This window comes from Sciurus carolinensis, chromosome 3 (genome assembly GCF_902686445.1).
Source record: "Sciurus carolinensis chromosome 3, mSciCar1.2, whole genome shotgun sequence".
NCBI lineage: Eukaryota > Metazoa > Chordata > Mammalia > Rodentia > Sciuridae > Sciurus > Sciurus carolinensis.
Genome location: NC_062215.1, coordinates 50154780 through 50169003, shown reverse-complemented (window position 1 = coordinate 50169003; position 14224 = coordinate 50154780). Strand labels below are relative to the sequence as shown.

At 37.8% G+C, this 14224-nt stretch overlaps 1 protein-coding gene across 1 annotated transcript in view; it reads left to right on the top strand.

Annotated features, from left to right (window-relative positions):
- The window catches only part of Glp2r (glucagon like peptide 2 receptor), an 82841-nt gene that overhangs the window by 11436 nt on the left and 57181 nt on the right, over nucleotides 1-14224 (top strand). The window contains exon 4 of the mRNA XM_047543813.1: nucleotides 203-324. Coding sequence (XP_047399769.1) covers nucleotides 203-324 — 122 coding nt within the window. The remainder of the gene's footprint in view (nucleotides 1-202; nucleotides 325-14224) is intronic.

The window sequence follows — 14224 nt, the reverse complement described above, 5'->3', positions numbered from 1 at the left end:
AACCTAGAGGCTTTCATGTTTTTTTTTTTTTTTCTATCCCAAATAAACAGCAAGGATGCTAATGAGCCCCCAAAGGGGGAAATGAAAAATCTCTTTCCCTGGGATTTTCCACAGCTTTGTGACCAGGGTGAGGGCCTTCCAACGTGCTCAGGGAATGGGCTGTGTATTCTGACCTTTCCTCTAGAGCTTTGTTTACTTTCAGAGAGCTCAGGAAGAGCCTACAGACACTGCTTGGCTCGGGGAACTTGGCAGACCCTAGTGAACGCCACAGATATTTGGCAGGATGACTCTGAATGCTCCGAGGACCACAGCTTCAAACAAAATGTGAGTCTGCCCGGCTTGGTGACAAGGTATCCAGGATTCAAACCACCTTCCTTCAGGGTGCCCAGCTTTAGGGGCCACTAAACGAGGCTTCCCACAGGTTATCTCACCCAAACCTGGCTAGGAAAGGTCCACAATCCCGCAAAGTGGCACCTGCCATGGCAGCCATGGACTTTCTTCCATTAATAAGGTGAAACATGAATTCCCAAGGGAAGTGGGTCCTAGCCTTTGGACTTGCTGTTCCCTGTGCCTGGATCATCTTCCCCAGCTCCCCTGCATTTGGCCCCTTCTCATCATTCAGGTTTTGGTTTGGTTCTTTCCTTCAGAAAGGAGTCTTCCATGGCCACCCTATCCAGATCTTCCACTTTCTCCCCATTTTTTTTTTTTTTTGTAGTGCTGGGGGTTGAACCCAGGCCCCTCCACATGCTAGGCAAGTGCTCTACCACTGAAGTACATGTCTACCTCACGCCTGATGTAGTTCCTACATTACATTGGTCTTTCCTTGAAATTCTCACGTTTGCTTATTTGTTATCTAGTCCTCATTAGAATGCAGATCCAGCAGTAGCAGGACCTGGGGTCAGACAGTCCAATGGCTTAGCCAGGAACTTCACTTCCGTGCTTCATTTCAGGCTGTGAACCTGGTGCCAGTCGGTTCACCTTTCTGCTCCTCTGCTACCTCATCCATCCCACGGTGATGGTATTTGATGCATGTAATGGTTGTGAGGATTTAGAGTGTTAAGAAATATAAATTTCTTAGGAGAAAATCTGACATGAAGTCAGCAAGCTCTAAGTAGGAGTTACTGCCCTATCATGAGGATCCAGGGTAGTAACTGCTCAGTAAATCACTCTGGCAGCTCAGTAAAAGCTGGATGAAGGAACAAATCTGAGCTTCAGACTTCTCTCCATGTGCTTTCTTGCAGGATCCTATTCTGGAGTCCCCTCAGGCACAATTCTTCTCTACTTTCTTGTTGGGCTTCTGCCTTTCTCCCTAAAGATCTCCTGTTTGCCCAAATCCCATCCACCTTCTTTCAAGTCCAAGTGCAAGGGAGCAGCATGGAAGAGAGGAAGAGGATGTCATTTAAAAAAAATTATTAGTACATTATATTTATACATAATAGTGGGGTTCATTGTGACATATTCATGTATGCACACAGCATCATTTGCTCCATTTCATATCCAGTACTTCCTCTTTCCCTCCTGTCTCTCCTTCTCATTTCCCTTTCTCTACTCAACTGGCCTTCTTTCTATTTATTTATTTTCTAAAACTGGGGCTTTATACTTGACACATAAAAGTGGGATTCACTGTGATATAGTCTTACATGCACTTAGCATAATTTGGTCAGTCCCATGCTGCTGTCCATTTCCTTTCCCTCCTTTCCTCCCTCTCTCTCTGTCCCCTTCCTCTATACTCCTGTTCTCCCTTCTCTTTTTTATAAGATCTGCCTTTTTAAATTTCTTGTTTCTTCTGCATATGAGAGAAAACATTTGACCCTTGACTTTCTGAGTCTGGCTTATTTCATTTAGCTTGATATTCTCCAGCCCAATCCATTTACCAGCAAATGACATGATTCCATTCTTTACAATGTCCAAGTAGAACTCCATTGTGTATATATGCTACATTTTCTTTTTCCTTTCATCTGTTGACCAACACTTTGGCTGTTTCCATAATTTGTTTATTGTGAATTGTGCTTCTATAAATATTGGTATGCATGTATCACTATAGTTTGATATGCTGATTTCAGTTCTTTTGGATAAATACCAGAGTGTAATAGCTGGGGCATATTGTGGTTCCAATCCTAGGCTTTTGAGGAATCTCTATAATGCTTTCCAAAGTAGTTGTCCTAGTTTGTAGTCCTACCAAGAATGTGCAATTGGGGAAAGGATTCTCCCCACATCCTTGCCAGCATTTATTATTACTTATATTCTTGACATTTGGGTCACATTCTTATTTCTTTCAAATAGGAAACAAACATTAACTGGGGGCCCCACTGTGTGCTATGATTTTGTACTAGGCACTAGGAATAAACAGTGACAACTGTGGATACTGACTTCAAAGACTTATGGGGCATATAGGCAGTGTGAAAACTGCTGGTACAGAGCAATGGAATGCCCAGGCATACAGAAGAGGGGGACACTGACATAGATTGGGTTCAAGGAGGTTGCCCAAGCCGAGTCCTGAAGGGTGAGAAGGAGATGGATGTGGGAAGGATGAGAACAAGAACATTCTTGACAGAAGGAAAAACACATAGCCAGGGTCAAAGAGCAGATGGACCCCCACTACCAGTGGGCAATGTGAAATCCTGAATGAAGTGGGTCTTCCAGGGTTGGTCCCAGTCTTTGCATTTGCTCTTCATTGTGCTTGGAACAACTTCCCCAGCTCTCCTGTGGCTGGCTCCTCCTCATCGTTCAGGTGGGTATCAGTTGAAGTGTTTCCTTCAAAGAGGCAACTTTGAGTGCTGCCAAGTGGGTGAGGTAGGACTTGAGGAGGAAGAAGAGGGGGAGGGAGGTGGAGACCTCAGGACAGGCAAGATGATGAAGGCCTCCTATGCCCCTTGGAGGATTTAGGATTTTGCAAGTTCAAGTGGGGGAGGGATATAATTCAAAACAGGTGTTAGGATCACTCTGGCAAGTTGGAGAGAGGATAGGACTGGGGTCAGGCTGGAGGAGGGAGGTGGGAGGCGGGAATAGGTAGGAGCCATCTCAGTAACATCCCAGATATGAGGAGAACACCGTGGGGTGGAAAGAAGAGGGAACATGGGTTTACAGCTTTCCAGGGAGAGAGGTGATAAGACCAGGTGCTGGGAGTGGGAGGTGAGAGGTAGAGTCAAGGGCACTGAGATCTTGGGGGTCTGACTTGGACCAATGGGGGGATTTGAAATGCCCCTCATTGAGATAGAAGACACAGGAAGAGAGAGAGGCCTTCAATCTCTCCTGCATTCTAGATATTTCCCTACTTAATTCTTTATCCTAACTTGAGCCTGCAAAGCACTCTTCTCTCCTACCCCTTAAGTTGTGACTTTTTCCATCATTTAATTGGATTTTGAAATTTTGCAGGTTTAAAAAGTCATTTTAGTATTCTTCCATTAAACACTAAAGGTATTTTAATAGTTCAAAGTTTGGGAACAGGGGAAGGCAAAGAGTTCAGTTCTAGAAACACTATCTGTGACCTGAGCCACCTAGCCTCTCTCCAGGCATGCATCAGATGGGGTCGATAATGCCCTCTTTGCATGACTTGCGTGTTAGTCAGAGTTTCAGTCAGTTTTTTCACTGCTGTAACCAGAAGACACAACAAGAACAAATTTAGAGGAGGAAAAGTTTATTTGGGGGGCTCATGATTTCATTGCCAGCTCCATTCCTTGGGCTCAAGGTGAAACTGAACATCATGGTGGAAGAGTATGGTGAAGAAAAGGGACTCAAGACATCACACTCAGGAGGAAGACACACACGCACACACACGCGCACACACACACACACACACACACACACAGAGAGAGAGAGAGAGAGAGAGAGAGAGAGAGAGAGAGAGAGCGCTAAACTCAGCTCACAAAATATAAACTCCAAAAGCAAGCCCCCAGGGACTCACCTCCTTCAGTCATACCCTACCTGCCCTCAGTTACCACTCAGTTAATCCCTATCAGGGGATTAATTCACTGATTGGGTTTAAACTCTCATAATCCAATCATTTCATCTCTTAACCTTCTTGCATTATCTCACGAATGAGCTTTTGGGGGATACTTCACATCTAAACCATAACAGTCAGCTTTCTGTTACTGTAACAAACACCTGAGGTGATCAATTTATAGAGGAAAGATTTGTTTTGACTCATAGTTTCAGAGGTTTCAGTCCATGTCACTTGGCCTCGTTGCTTTTGAACCTATGGTGGTACAACACATCATGGCAGGAACACATGGTGGAAGAAACTGCTCACCTCATGGAAGCCAGGAAGCAAAGAGAGAAAGAAGTGGGTGGGGGACTAGGGTCCCAGTATCGCCTTCAAGGGCAGAGCCCCAGTGACCTAACTTCCTTCCTTTAGGCCTCACCTCTTAAAGGTTCCACCATCTCCCAATAATACCACAAACTGGTGACCAACCCTTTAACACAGGCCTTTGGGGGATACCAACCCAAGCAGTGTGGTTGTGAGGCTTGATGAGGCAATGGATATGGAGTGATCAATCCATGTCCTGCAACTCACTGGGCAATGACATTGACTATTACTACATTTCTTCTAAAAATGTCTTCCTTGGGTCCTCTACAGAAAAAGTTCTCACCCTTCCCAGGTCTCTCTCTGTTCTGTGTTAGGGTTGTAAATAGTCTGTCAACATGAATTTTTTTGTCTATTACAGTGGCTTCTCTGCTTTGGCTACTTGTTTTCCTTTTAAATGTAATATTTCATTTGACTTTCAAAAATCAAAAACCTAGTTTTCTGTGTCATTATTAAGGTTGACCTATGTACTTTATTATTCTTTTTATAAATTAAATAAGTTTTAATACATTTAAGGAGATCTTTTTTGACACTTATACAGTAGTTTTTTAAATGTTCTAAAATTTTAACTGCATTTGTACATTTGAAATACTTTAAATATTTTAAATATACTAAACATTGATTATAACAAGCAAATCTTTCTTAACTCTTCAACAACTCTATTTCATTGAATACATCAAGGTTAAATGATGAGTCTTAAATTTTCTAAAATATGTCAATAGTTTTTATCATTTTGATTTAAAGTCTAAAATCAAATACTTATTTACATGTTTTATATTGGAATGACAAAAGTAATTAATTGGATCCTCTAATACACCATATTCTCTAAGTAGTAATACCCACTACCTGGGCAAGTAATTAAAAAAAAATGTATATGAGGGATGAATAGAAGGTAAAATGTAATTATGCTAGGTAAAGTTTCATGGTAGAATTTGAGTGTGGGTATACAGGCACTCTTTATAAAATTCCTTCAAATTTGCTGCATGTTCAAAAATTTTTATAATAAATATTAAGGAAAATTCTATAGCTGAATTTAACACAAAACTATTAATAAATGGAATGGTTTGGTTAATCCTTGCCATGGTTAAGACAAAACTAAAACTTTCACACTAAAGAAAGAAAGTGATCTTAGAAGGTAGGGGTTTCCCTCTCAGGGGACATTGTTGCCTACAGACCAAAGGTTGGTTTGGTTTGGTTATCAATGCTAGTAATGTGGGTATGCTAGTAAATATGTGACAATTGGTTTCTTGCTTCCACCCCTGGAAAAAGAAAAAGCTCTGGTTGGTCACACTCGCCAGTTCCTGGGGTGTGAATACTCAAGCTGCCAATGTGATGTTACTGGATGCAGAACAAGGGAGAGAGGTGCTCAGTAGTCGCCATGAGTGTTTGCACCAGGCAGGTACAACAACATAAATAGCCCCAATGGCACTGAATGTAGACATGTAGAAAAATAATTAGCAAGTAATTTGAGTATTTACAGTTTTTGTTTTTGATATGCTTATTTCATTGTAAATTTACATAATCTAATTTTTAATAATACCATGTTTTCCAACTGATTCAGTGAAAAGTGACCAGCCAGCTTTCATAAGCCAGTATGCCCACACCATGTACCAAGGAATATTTTCCTCTTTTACCTCCCTTCCAACATGTCTTACACATCCTCAGGAAATTCTTTCTAAACCCCACTTAAACTTTATTACCTGGTTTGAGTTGACAGAATTCTGTGTTTCACAGGTAGAGTTACTGTGCGACAGGTCACACCTCTTAAAGGGATCAAAGTGACACCAGTTGTTGAACTGCATTCAATTTATCTCAAGAATTTGCTTAGCTTTTGTTATAACACCAAAATCGTGCTAATTGTATGCCTTGAATTAAGCAAATTGTGTTTATTTCCTATCTTCCTTCCTGCATTGTAAGATGCTTGAGAATAATCAGAAAGTAACAGTCATATTTGAATACCTTTAGCCTTTTACTGGGGTGTACAATAGGCACTCGGTCAGCGCTGACTGAAGGGTTTCACACATTCTGAGTCAATTGCTCTGCCACAGTGGTTCTAAAGTTCCCCAGATGATTTTTATAGATCACCTGCCAAAGTCAAGAACCAAGTTTACCAGCAGGTGTGAACCTGGCTTAGGTCTGCATGGCACCCTCCCTGAGTTGGCACATGGGGACAGCAAAACAAGATTTGAAGACGGCATTTCCAAGACAGGAAGTAAAGATTTCTTTCTTTAGAAAAGTGAGGAAAAGGGCATTGCCTTCTCCCCTCCTGCTAATGGCCATATTTCCAAGAATTCAAATACTTAAAAAAAAAAGTCTTCTGTTCTTGTTTACCTGTATTTCTAATAGTGGGTCGAAATTTTGCCCAAAAAAGGTCAGTGTTAGTAAATCTTTTCCCTTCAGAGTTTGGCAAGCAAAATATGTTATGTTCTCCCAGCTAATGGGGGTCCTCTGCATGTTAAGTGGTACTCTTCAAGATTTTGTGTGTGTGTGTGTGTGTGTGTGTGTGTGTACATGCATAAGCATTAACAAGTATGTTTAGATTCCTTAGTATGGAATTGTGTTAAGTAGTATGGAAATAAATTGTTATTTTGCCTTACTCAGTCTGCTTTCTTTGCCCTTATAAAGAGTGCTTTTTATTCTTAGATATAGAATTTAATTTATACACATATATCAATGGATATCTATGAACATGACATAATTTTAATTTATAGTATATTTTTAATGATCAATTTAATTTTGAATATAATTTTAATGTATCTCTGTCTATATAATCTCCAAAATTTTATTTTACTATATTCAAACATGTAGAAAAATTAAAAGAATAATAAGATATCCACTATCTAGATTTAAAATCTTTTAATATTTGGTCATATTTTCTTTTGCTCTGTCTCTCTTTTTCTGAAATAGTTGAAGTTTGCAGACATCATGAAAATTTTTTAAACATTTCTTTTTAGTTATAGATGGACACAATACCTTTATTTATTTATATGCGGTGCTGAAGATCCAACCCAGAACCTCACACATGCTAGGCAAGTGCTTACCACTGAGCCACAACCCCAATCTCAGACATGAAATTTCACCCCTAAGTACTTACGAGGTACCTTCTAAAATTGAGTGCATTATTTCACATAACTACATTACCGCGATTCAAACTAAATAAAATTAATAGCAGTTACATTCTATCATCTGTTTCATCCATCTTCAAGTTTCCCCAATTTTTCTAGTTTTTCTGCCCTGGACCAGGACCAAATTTAGGTTCAAATATTGCATTTAGTTTTCTTTCACTGAAGTATCTTTTACTTTTAATCTAAAACAGCCTGCCCTACTTTTTTCTCCCATGACATTGGTTTGTTGAGGAGACCTTTTTTTTTTTTTTTTTTTTTTTTTTTTAAGAATGTCCCATAATCTGGATTTGTTTGTTTTCTTGGGCTGTCATTAAACTTATTCCTCCATCCTCTGTATTTCCTGTAAACCAGAAGATAGGTTTAGAAGTTCAATGACATGCAAGTTCATCTTGTATAGCATCACACCCACAAAGCAAAATGGTAGATGTGGCATGAGAATGAGGAGATGTTTACTCACTTGGTTGAAGTAGAGACAGTCTGATCTCTCATTTTGCATTTTTTTTAAAAATTTGGTATTGGGGATTGAACTCAGGGCACTCGACCACTGAGCCACATCTCCAGCTCTATTTTGTATTTTATTTAGAGACAGGGTCTCACTGAGTTGCTTAGTGCCTCACTGTTGTTGAGGCTGGCTTTGAACTCACAATCCTCCTGCCTTAGCCTCCCAAGCCGCTGGGATTACATGCATGTGCCACTGTGCCTGGCTTCTCATTTTGTGCTTGCTGGATAACTGTATCATGTGTTTATCTTTTCCCCTAAAAGGCTTTTACCAGTGTTTCAACCTTCATCAATGATGCTTGCATGAATCAATTAAGTCCTACAATTCCTTCTACATTTATTAGCCTCCATTCTTCTACAAAGATCTCACCCATCCACCATATTTTTGGGTGTCACTATAGAATTACAAATTATTTTATTTGATGACAATCACCTATTTTAAAAATTTTTAAATCTTTAAAAATTTTTACAGACTGCATTTTGATTGATTGTACACAAATGGGGTACAACTTTTCATTTCTATGGTTGTACACAATGTAGATTCACACCATTCATGTAATCATACATGTACATAGGGTAATGATGTCTGTCTCAGTCCACTATCTTTCTTTCCACCACCCCTCTCCCCCATTTCCCTCTACACAATCCAAAATTCCTTCATTTTTCTCTTACCCTCCACCCCCATTATGTATCATCCTCCACTTATTAGAGAAAACATTCTGCCTTAGTTTTTTGGAGATTGGCTTATTCCACTTAGCATGATATTCTCCAGTTCCATCCATTTACTTGCAAATGCCTTAATTTCATTCTTCTTTATGGCTGAGTTATATTCCATTATGTATATATACCACAGTTTCTTTATCCATTCATCTATTGAAGGGCATCTAAATTGGTTCCACAATCTACCTATTGTGAATTGAGCAGCTATGAACATTGATGTGGCTGCTTTACTGTAGTATGCTGATTTTAAATCCTTTGGGTATAAACTGAGGAGTGGGATAACTGGGTCAAATGGTGGTCCATTCCAAGTTTTTTGAGGAATCTCCATACTGCTTTCCAGAGTGGGTGCACCAATTTGCAACTCCATCAGCAATGTACAAGTGTCCTTTTTCCCCACATCCATGCCAACACTTATTATTGCTTGTGTTCTTGATAATAGCCATTCTAATTGGAGTGAGATGAAATCTTAGGGTGGTCTTAATTTGCATTTCTCTAATTACTAGAGATGATGAGCACTTTTTCATGTAATTGTTGATCACCTATATATCTCCTTCTATGAAGTGTCTGCCCAGTTCCTTAGCCCATTTATTGATTGGGTTCTTTGTAAATTTTGGAGATTAGTGCTCTGAAGTGTGTGTGGAAAAGATTAGTTCTAGGTCCTTGATCCGAAGTGTGCATGGAAAAGATTTTCTCCCACTCTGTAGGCCCTCTTTTCACATTATTGGTTGTTTTCTTTGCTGAGAAAAAGCTTTTCAGTTTGAATTCATCCCATTTATTGATTCTTGCTTTCATTTCTTGCACTCTGGGAGTCTTGTTGAGGAAGTCTGGTCCTAAGCCAACATGATGAAGATTCAGGCCTACTCTTTCTTCTTTTTGGTGCAGGGTTTCAGGTTTAATTTCTAGGTCCTTGATCCATTTTGAGTTGAGTTTTGTACAGGGTGAGAGATAGGGGTTTAATTTCATTTTACTACATATGGATTTCCAGTTTTGCCAGCACCATTTGTTGAAGAAGCTCTTTTCTTCATTGTATGTTTTGGCACCTTTGTCTAGTATGAGATAACTGTACTTATATGGGTTTGTCTCTGTGTCTTCTGTTCTGTACCGTTGGCCAACCTGTGTATTTTGGTGCCAATGCCATGCTGTTTTGTTACTAATGCTCTGTAGTATAGTTTAAGGTCTTGTATTGAAATACCTCCTGCATCACTCTTCCTGCTCAGGATTGCTTTGGCTATTCTGAGTCTCTTACTCTTCCAGGTGAATTTCATGATTGCTTTTTCTATTTCTTTTTTATGTCACTGTTGATATGTCACTATTTTTTTTTTTTTTTTTTTGCAGTACTGGGGATCAAACTCAGGACCTTGTGCTTGTGAGGCAAGCACTCTACCAGTTGAGCTATCTCCCCAGCCCCTGCTTTTTCTATTTCTATGAGGATTGTCATTGGTATTTTAATTAGAATCGCAATGAATCTGTATAGCATCTTTGGTAGTATGGCCATTTTGACAATATTAATTCTACCTATTCAAGAACATGGAAGATTTTTCCATCTAAGATTTTCTTTAATTTCTTTCCTTAGTGTTCTGTAGTTTTCAGTGTAGAGGTCTTTCACCTCTTTTGTTAGATTGATTTCCAAGTATTTTATTTTATTTTTGAGGCTATTGTGAATGGAATGGTTTTCCTAATTTCTCTTTCAGAGAATTTATCACTTATGAAGAGAAATGCATTAGATTTATGTGTGTTGATTTTATATCCTACTACTTTGTTGAATTCATTTATTAGTTCTAGAAGTTTTCTAGTGGAGTTATTTGAATCCTTTAATTATAGAATCATGTTGTTGGCAAATAGTGATAGCTTGAGTTCTTCTTTTCCTATTCATTTCCCTTTAATTTCTTTGGTCTGTCTTATTGCTCTGGCTAGTTTTTCAAGTATGATGTTGAATAAAAGTGGTGAAAGAGGGCATTCCCAGTTTTTAGAGGGAATGCTTTTAGTTTTTCTCCATTTAGAATGATGTTGGCTGTGGGCTTAGCAAAGATAACCTTTACAATCTTGAGGTATGTTCCTACTATTCCTATTTATTCTAGTGTTTTGTGCATGAAGGGGTGCTGTGTTTTATCAAACGCTTTTTCTGCATCTTTTGAAATAATCATATGATTCTTAACCTTAAGTCTATCAATGTGATGAAATACATTTATTGATTTCCTGGTGTTGAAATACATTTATTGATTGTTCCTTGCATCCCTGGGATGAACCTCACTTGATCATGGTACACTATCATTTTAATATGTGTTTGTATGTGATGCCAGAATTTTGTTAAGGATTTTTGCATCTATGTTCATCAGGGATATTGTTGTAAGGTTTTCTTTCCTCGATGCATCTTTATCTGGTTTTGGTATCAGAGTGATACTAGCTTCATAGAATGAATTTGGAAGGGTTCCCTCCTTCTCTATTTCATGGAATACTTTGAGGAGTATTGGTATTAATTCTTCCTTGAATGTCTTGTAAAACTCAGCTGAGAATCCATCTGGTCACAGGCTTTTCTTGGTTGGTAGGCTTTTGGTGACTTCTTCTATTTCATTGCTCGAAATTGATCTGTTTAAATTGTGTATGTCCTCCTGATTCAGTTTGGGAGGATCATTTGCCTCTAGAAATTTGTCAATGTCTTCGATATTTTCTATTTTGTTGGAGTATAGATTTTTTTTTGGAGTATAGATTTTAAAAGTAGCTTCTAAATTATGTTATGTATTTCAGTGATGTCTGTCATGATATTTTCTTTTTCATCATGAATTTTAATAATTTGAGTTTTCTTTCATCTTCTTTTTGTTAGTGTGGCTAAGGGTTTATCAATTTTGTTTACTTTTTCAAAGAACCAACTTTTTGTTTTGTCAATTTTTTGAATTGTTCCTTTTGTTTCAATTTTATTGATTTCAACTCTGATTTTAATTATTTCCTGTCTTCTACTACTTTTGGTGTTGTTCTGTTCTTCTTTTTCTAGGGCTTTGAAATGTAGTGTTAGGTCATTTAGTTGTTGTCTTTTTATTCTTTTATTGAATGTGCTCCATGCAATGAATTTTCCTCTTCGTACTGCTTTCATAGTGTCCCAGAGACTTTGATATGTTGTATCATTGTTCTCATTTACCTCTAAGAATTTTTTTGTCTCCTCTCTGATGTCTTCTGTTATCCATGCATCATTCAATAATGTATTATTTAGTCTCCAGCTGTTGGAGTAGTTTCTGTTTTTTATTTTATCATTGATTTCTATTTTCATTCTGTTATGATCTGATGGAATATAAGGTAGTATCTCTTTCATTATTATTTTTGATGCTCAAGATCATCTAGATTTAGCTGGGTGCAGTGGTGCATGCCTGTAATCCCAGCAACTTGGAAGGCTGAAGCAGGAGGATCACAAGTTTGAGGCCAGCCTCAGACCGGGATGTAGCTCAGTGATTAAGAGTCCCTGGGTTCAATCCCCAGTGCAAAAAAAAAAAAAACCAAAAAACAAAAAAAACAAAAAAACCCAAAAAACAATTCTAGGTTTAGCTAGTGAAATCCCTTCAAAGTGACTCTTATATCCTTTGGTTATACCCCATTATTCCTTGAGCACCTCCTTATTTTCTGACACACTGTGGATTTTCCTTGCTCTAGGCCTGGAATCAGCTGCTTCTTAAAGGGCCCTTGTGTTCTTTTAAGTGAAGAAATGGTATTATAACCCAAGACATAAGTGCTAGGTGTGCTCTTTACTATTACTACTGTGCAGAGTTAACTTTGTTTTATATATATATAATATATATATATATTTACAATACTAGTTTAAATATAACATTTAGGATTTTGTCTACCTTCTTTTACTTTCTATTTATGTATCTTTTTCAGTAAAGTCTTACTTTCTAATACCATTATCATAATTATTTCTCTTTTCCTATAATGCATGCAAAATAGTTTAAAAATTAAGATATTAAAATCATCACTGAATGGAATGTTACTCAGTCATAAAGAATGAAATTATGGCATTTGCTGGTAAATGAATGGAACTGGAGACTATTGTACTAAGTGAAATAAGTCATTCCTATAGAAACAAAGGTTGAATGTTCTCTCTCATATGCAGATGTTAACACAAAATAAGTAAGTGGGAGGGAAGAATAGAAGTTTATTGGATTAGATAAAGGGGAATGAAGGGAAGGGAGAGAAGAAAGGCAGTAGAATGAATTGGACATAACTTTCCTATATATGAATACATGACCACATCATGCACAACCACAAGAGTGGAATTCTAATAGGAATAAGTTATCCTCCATGTATGTATGATATGTCAAAATACACTTTGTTGTCATGTATATCTAGAAAGAACAATTTAAAAATATATACATATAAGGGCTGCGGTTGTAGCTCCATGGTAGAGCACTTGCCTAGCATGTGTGAAGCACTGGGTTTGATTCTCAGTGCTGCATATAGATAAAATAAATAAAGGTTCATTGACAACTAAAAATATATTTTAGATTTGTCCTGTGTGACTCTGCACCATGTACAGTCAGAGGAATGATAAGTTGTGCTCCTTTTGTGTACAATGTATCAAAATGCATTCTACTGTCATGCATACCTAATTAGAACAAACTTAAAAAATTGTCACTGAAAATCTAAACCATCTTGCTACATTTAGAGATTTCTTTGCAATTATTTTTGTCCTTAGGCTATATTCCAGCATGGAATATTGTGTTCATAATTGTTTGAAATAATTATTTTCTCCACATGATCCTATGTTCACTTTGTTTCTATTCGTGTTAAGGGTTTTTTCACCATTTTCTCTGATATTATTATTATTATTATTATTATTATTATTATTATTCTCCTTCCACATTTTTATTGGTGCATTATAGTTGTACACAATGACTTGTTGTTACATATTTGTACTTGCACAATATGATAATATAATATGGCCAATATCACTCCCCAGCACTTCCCCTCTCCCTTCCCTCTTTTTGCCCCCGGTCCTTTTTCTCTAGTGATCTCCCTTTGATTTTCATTAGATCCCTTCCTCACCACCTTTCTTTTTCTTTTTCCTCTCTAACTTCCACATATGAGAGAAAACATAAGAACTTTGACCTTATGAGTTTGGCTTATTTTGCTTAACATATGGTCTCAGATTCCATCCATTTTTCTGCAAATGCCATAATTTCATTTTTCTTTATGGCTGACTAAAACTCCATCATGTATAAATAACACATTTTCTTTATCTGTTAATCCATGGATGGACATCTAGGCAAGTTACATAGTTTGGCAATTGTGAATTGCGCTGCTATAAACATGGGTATGCATGTGTCACTACAGTCTGATGACTTTAATTCTGTAGGGTCAATACTGAGGAGTGGTACAGCTGGGTCATATGGTGGTTCCATTTTTAGTCTTTTGAGGAAACTCCATACTGATTTCCATAGGGGTTGTACTAATTTGCAATCCAACCAACAGTATAAGAGCGTTCCTTTTTCTCCCCTTCTTTTCCAGCATTTATTATTGTTTGTATTCTTGATGACTGCCATTCTGACTGGTGTGAGATGAAATCCCAGTATAGTTTTGAGTTGCATTTCCC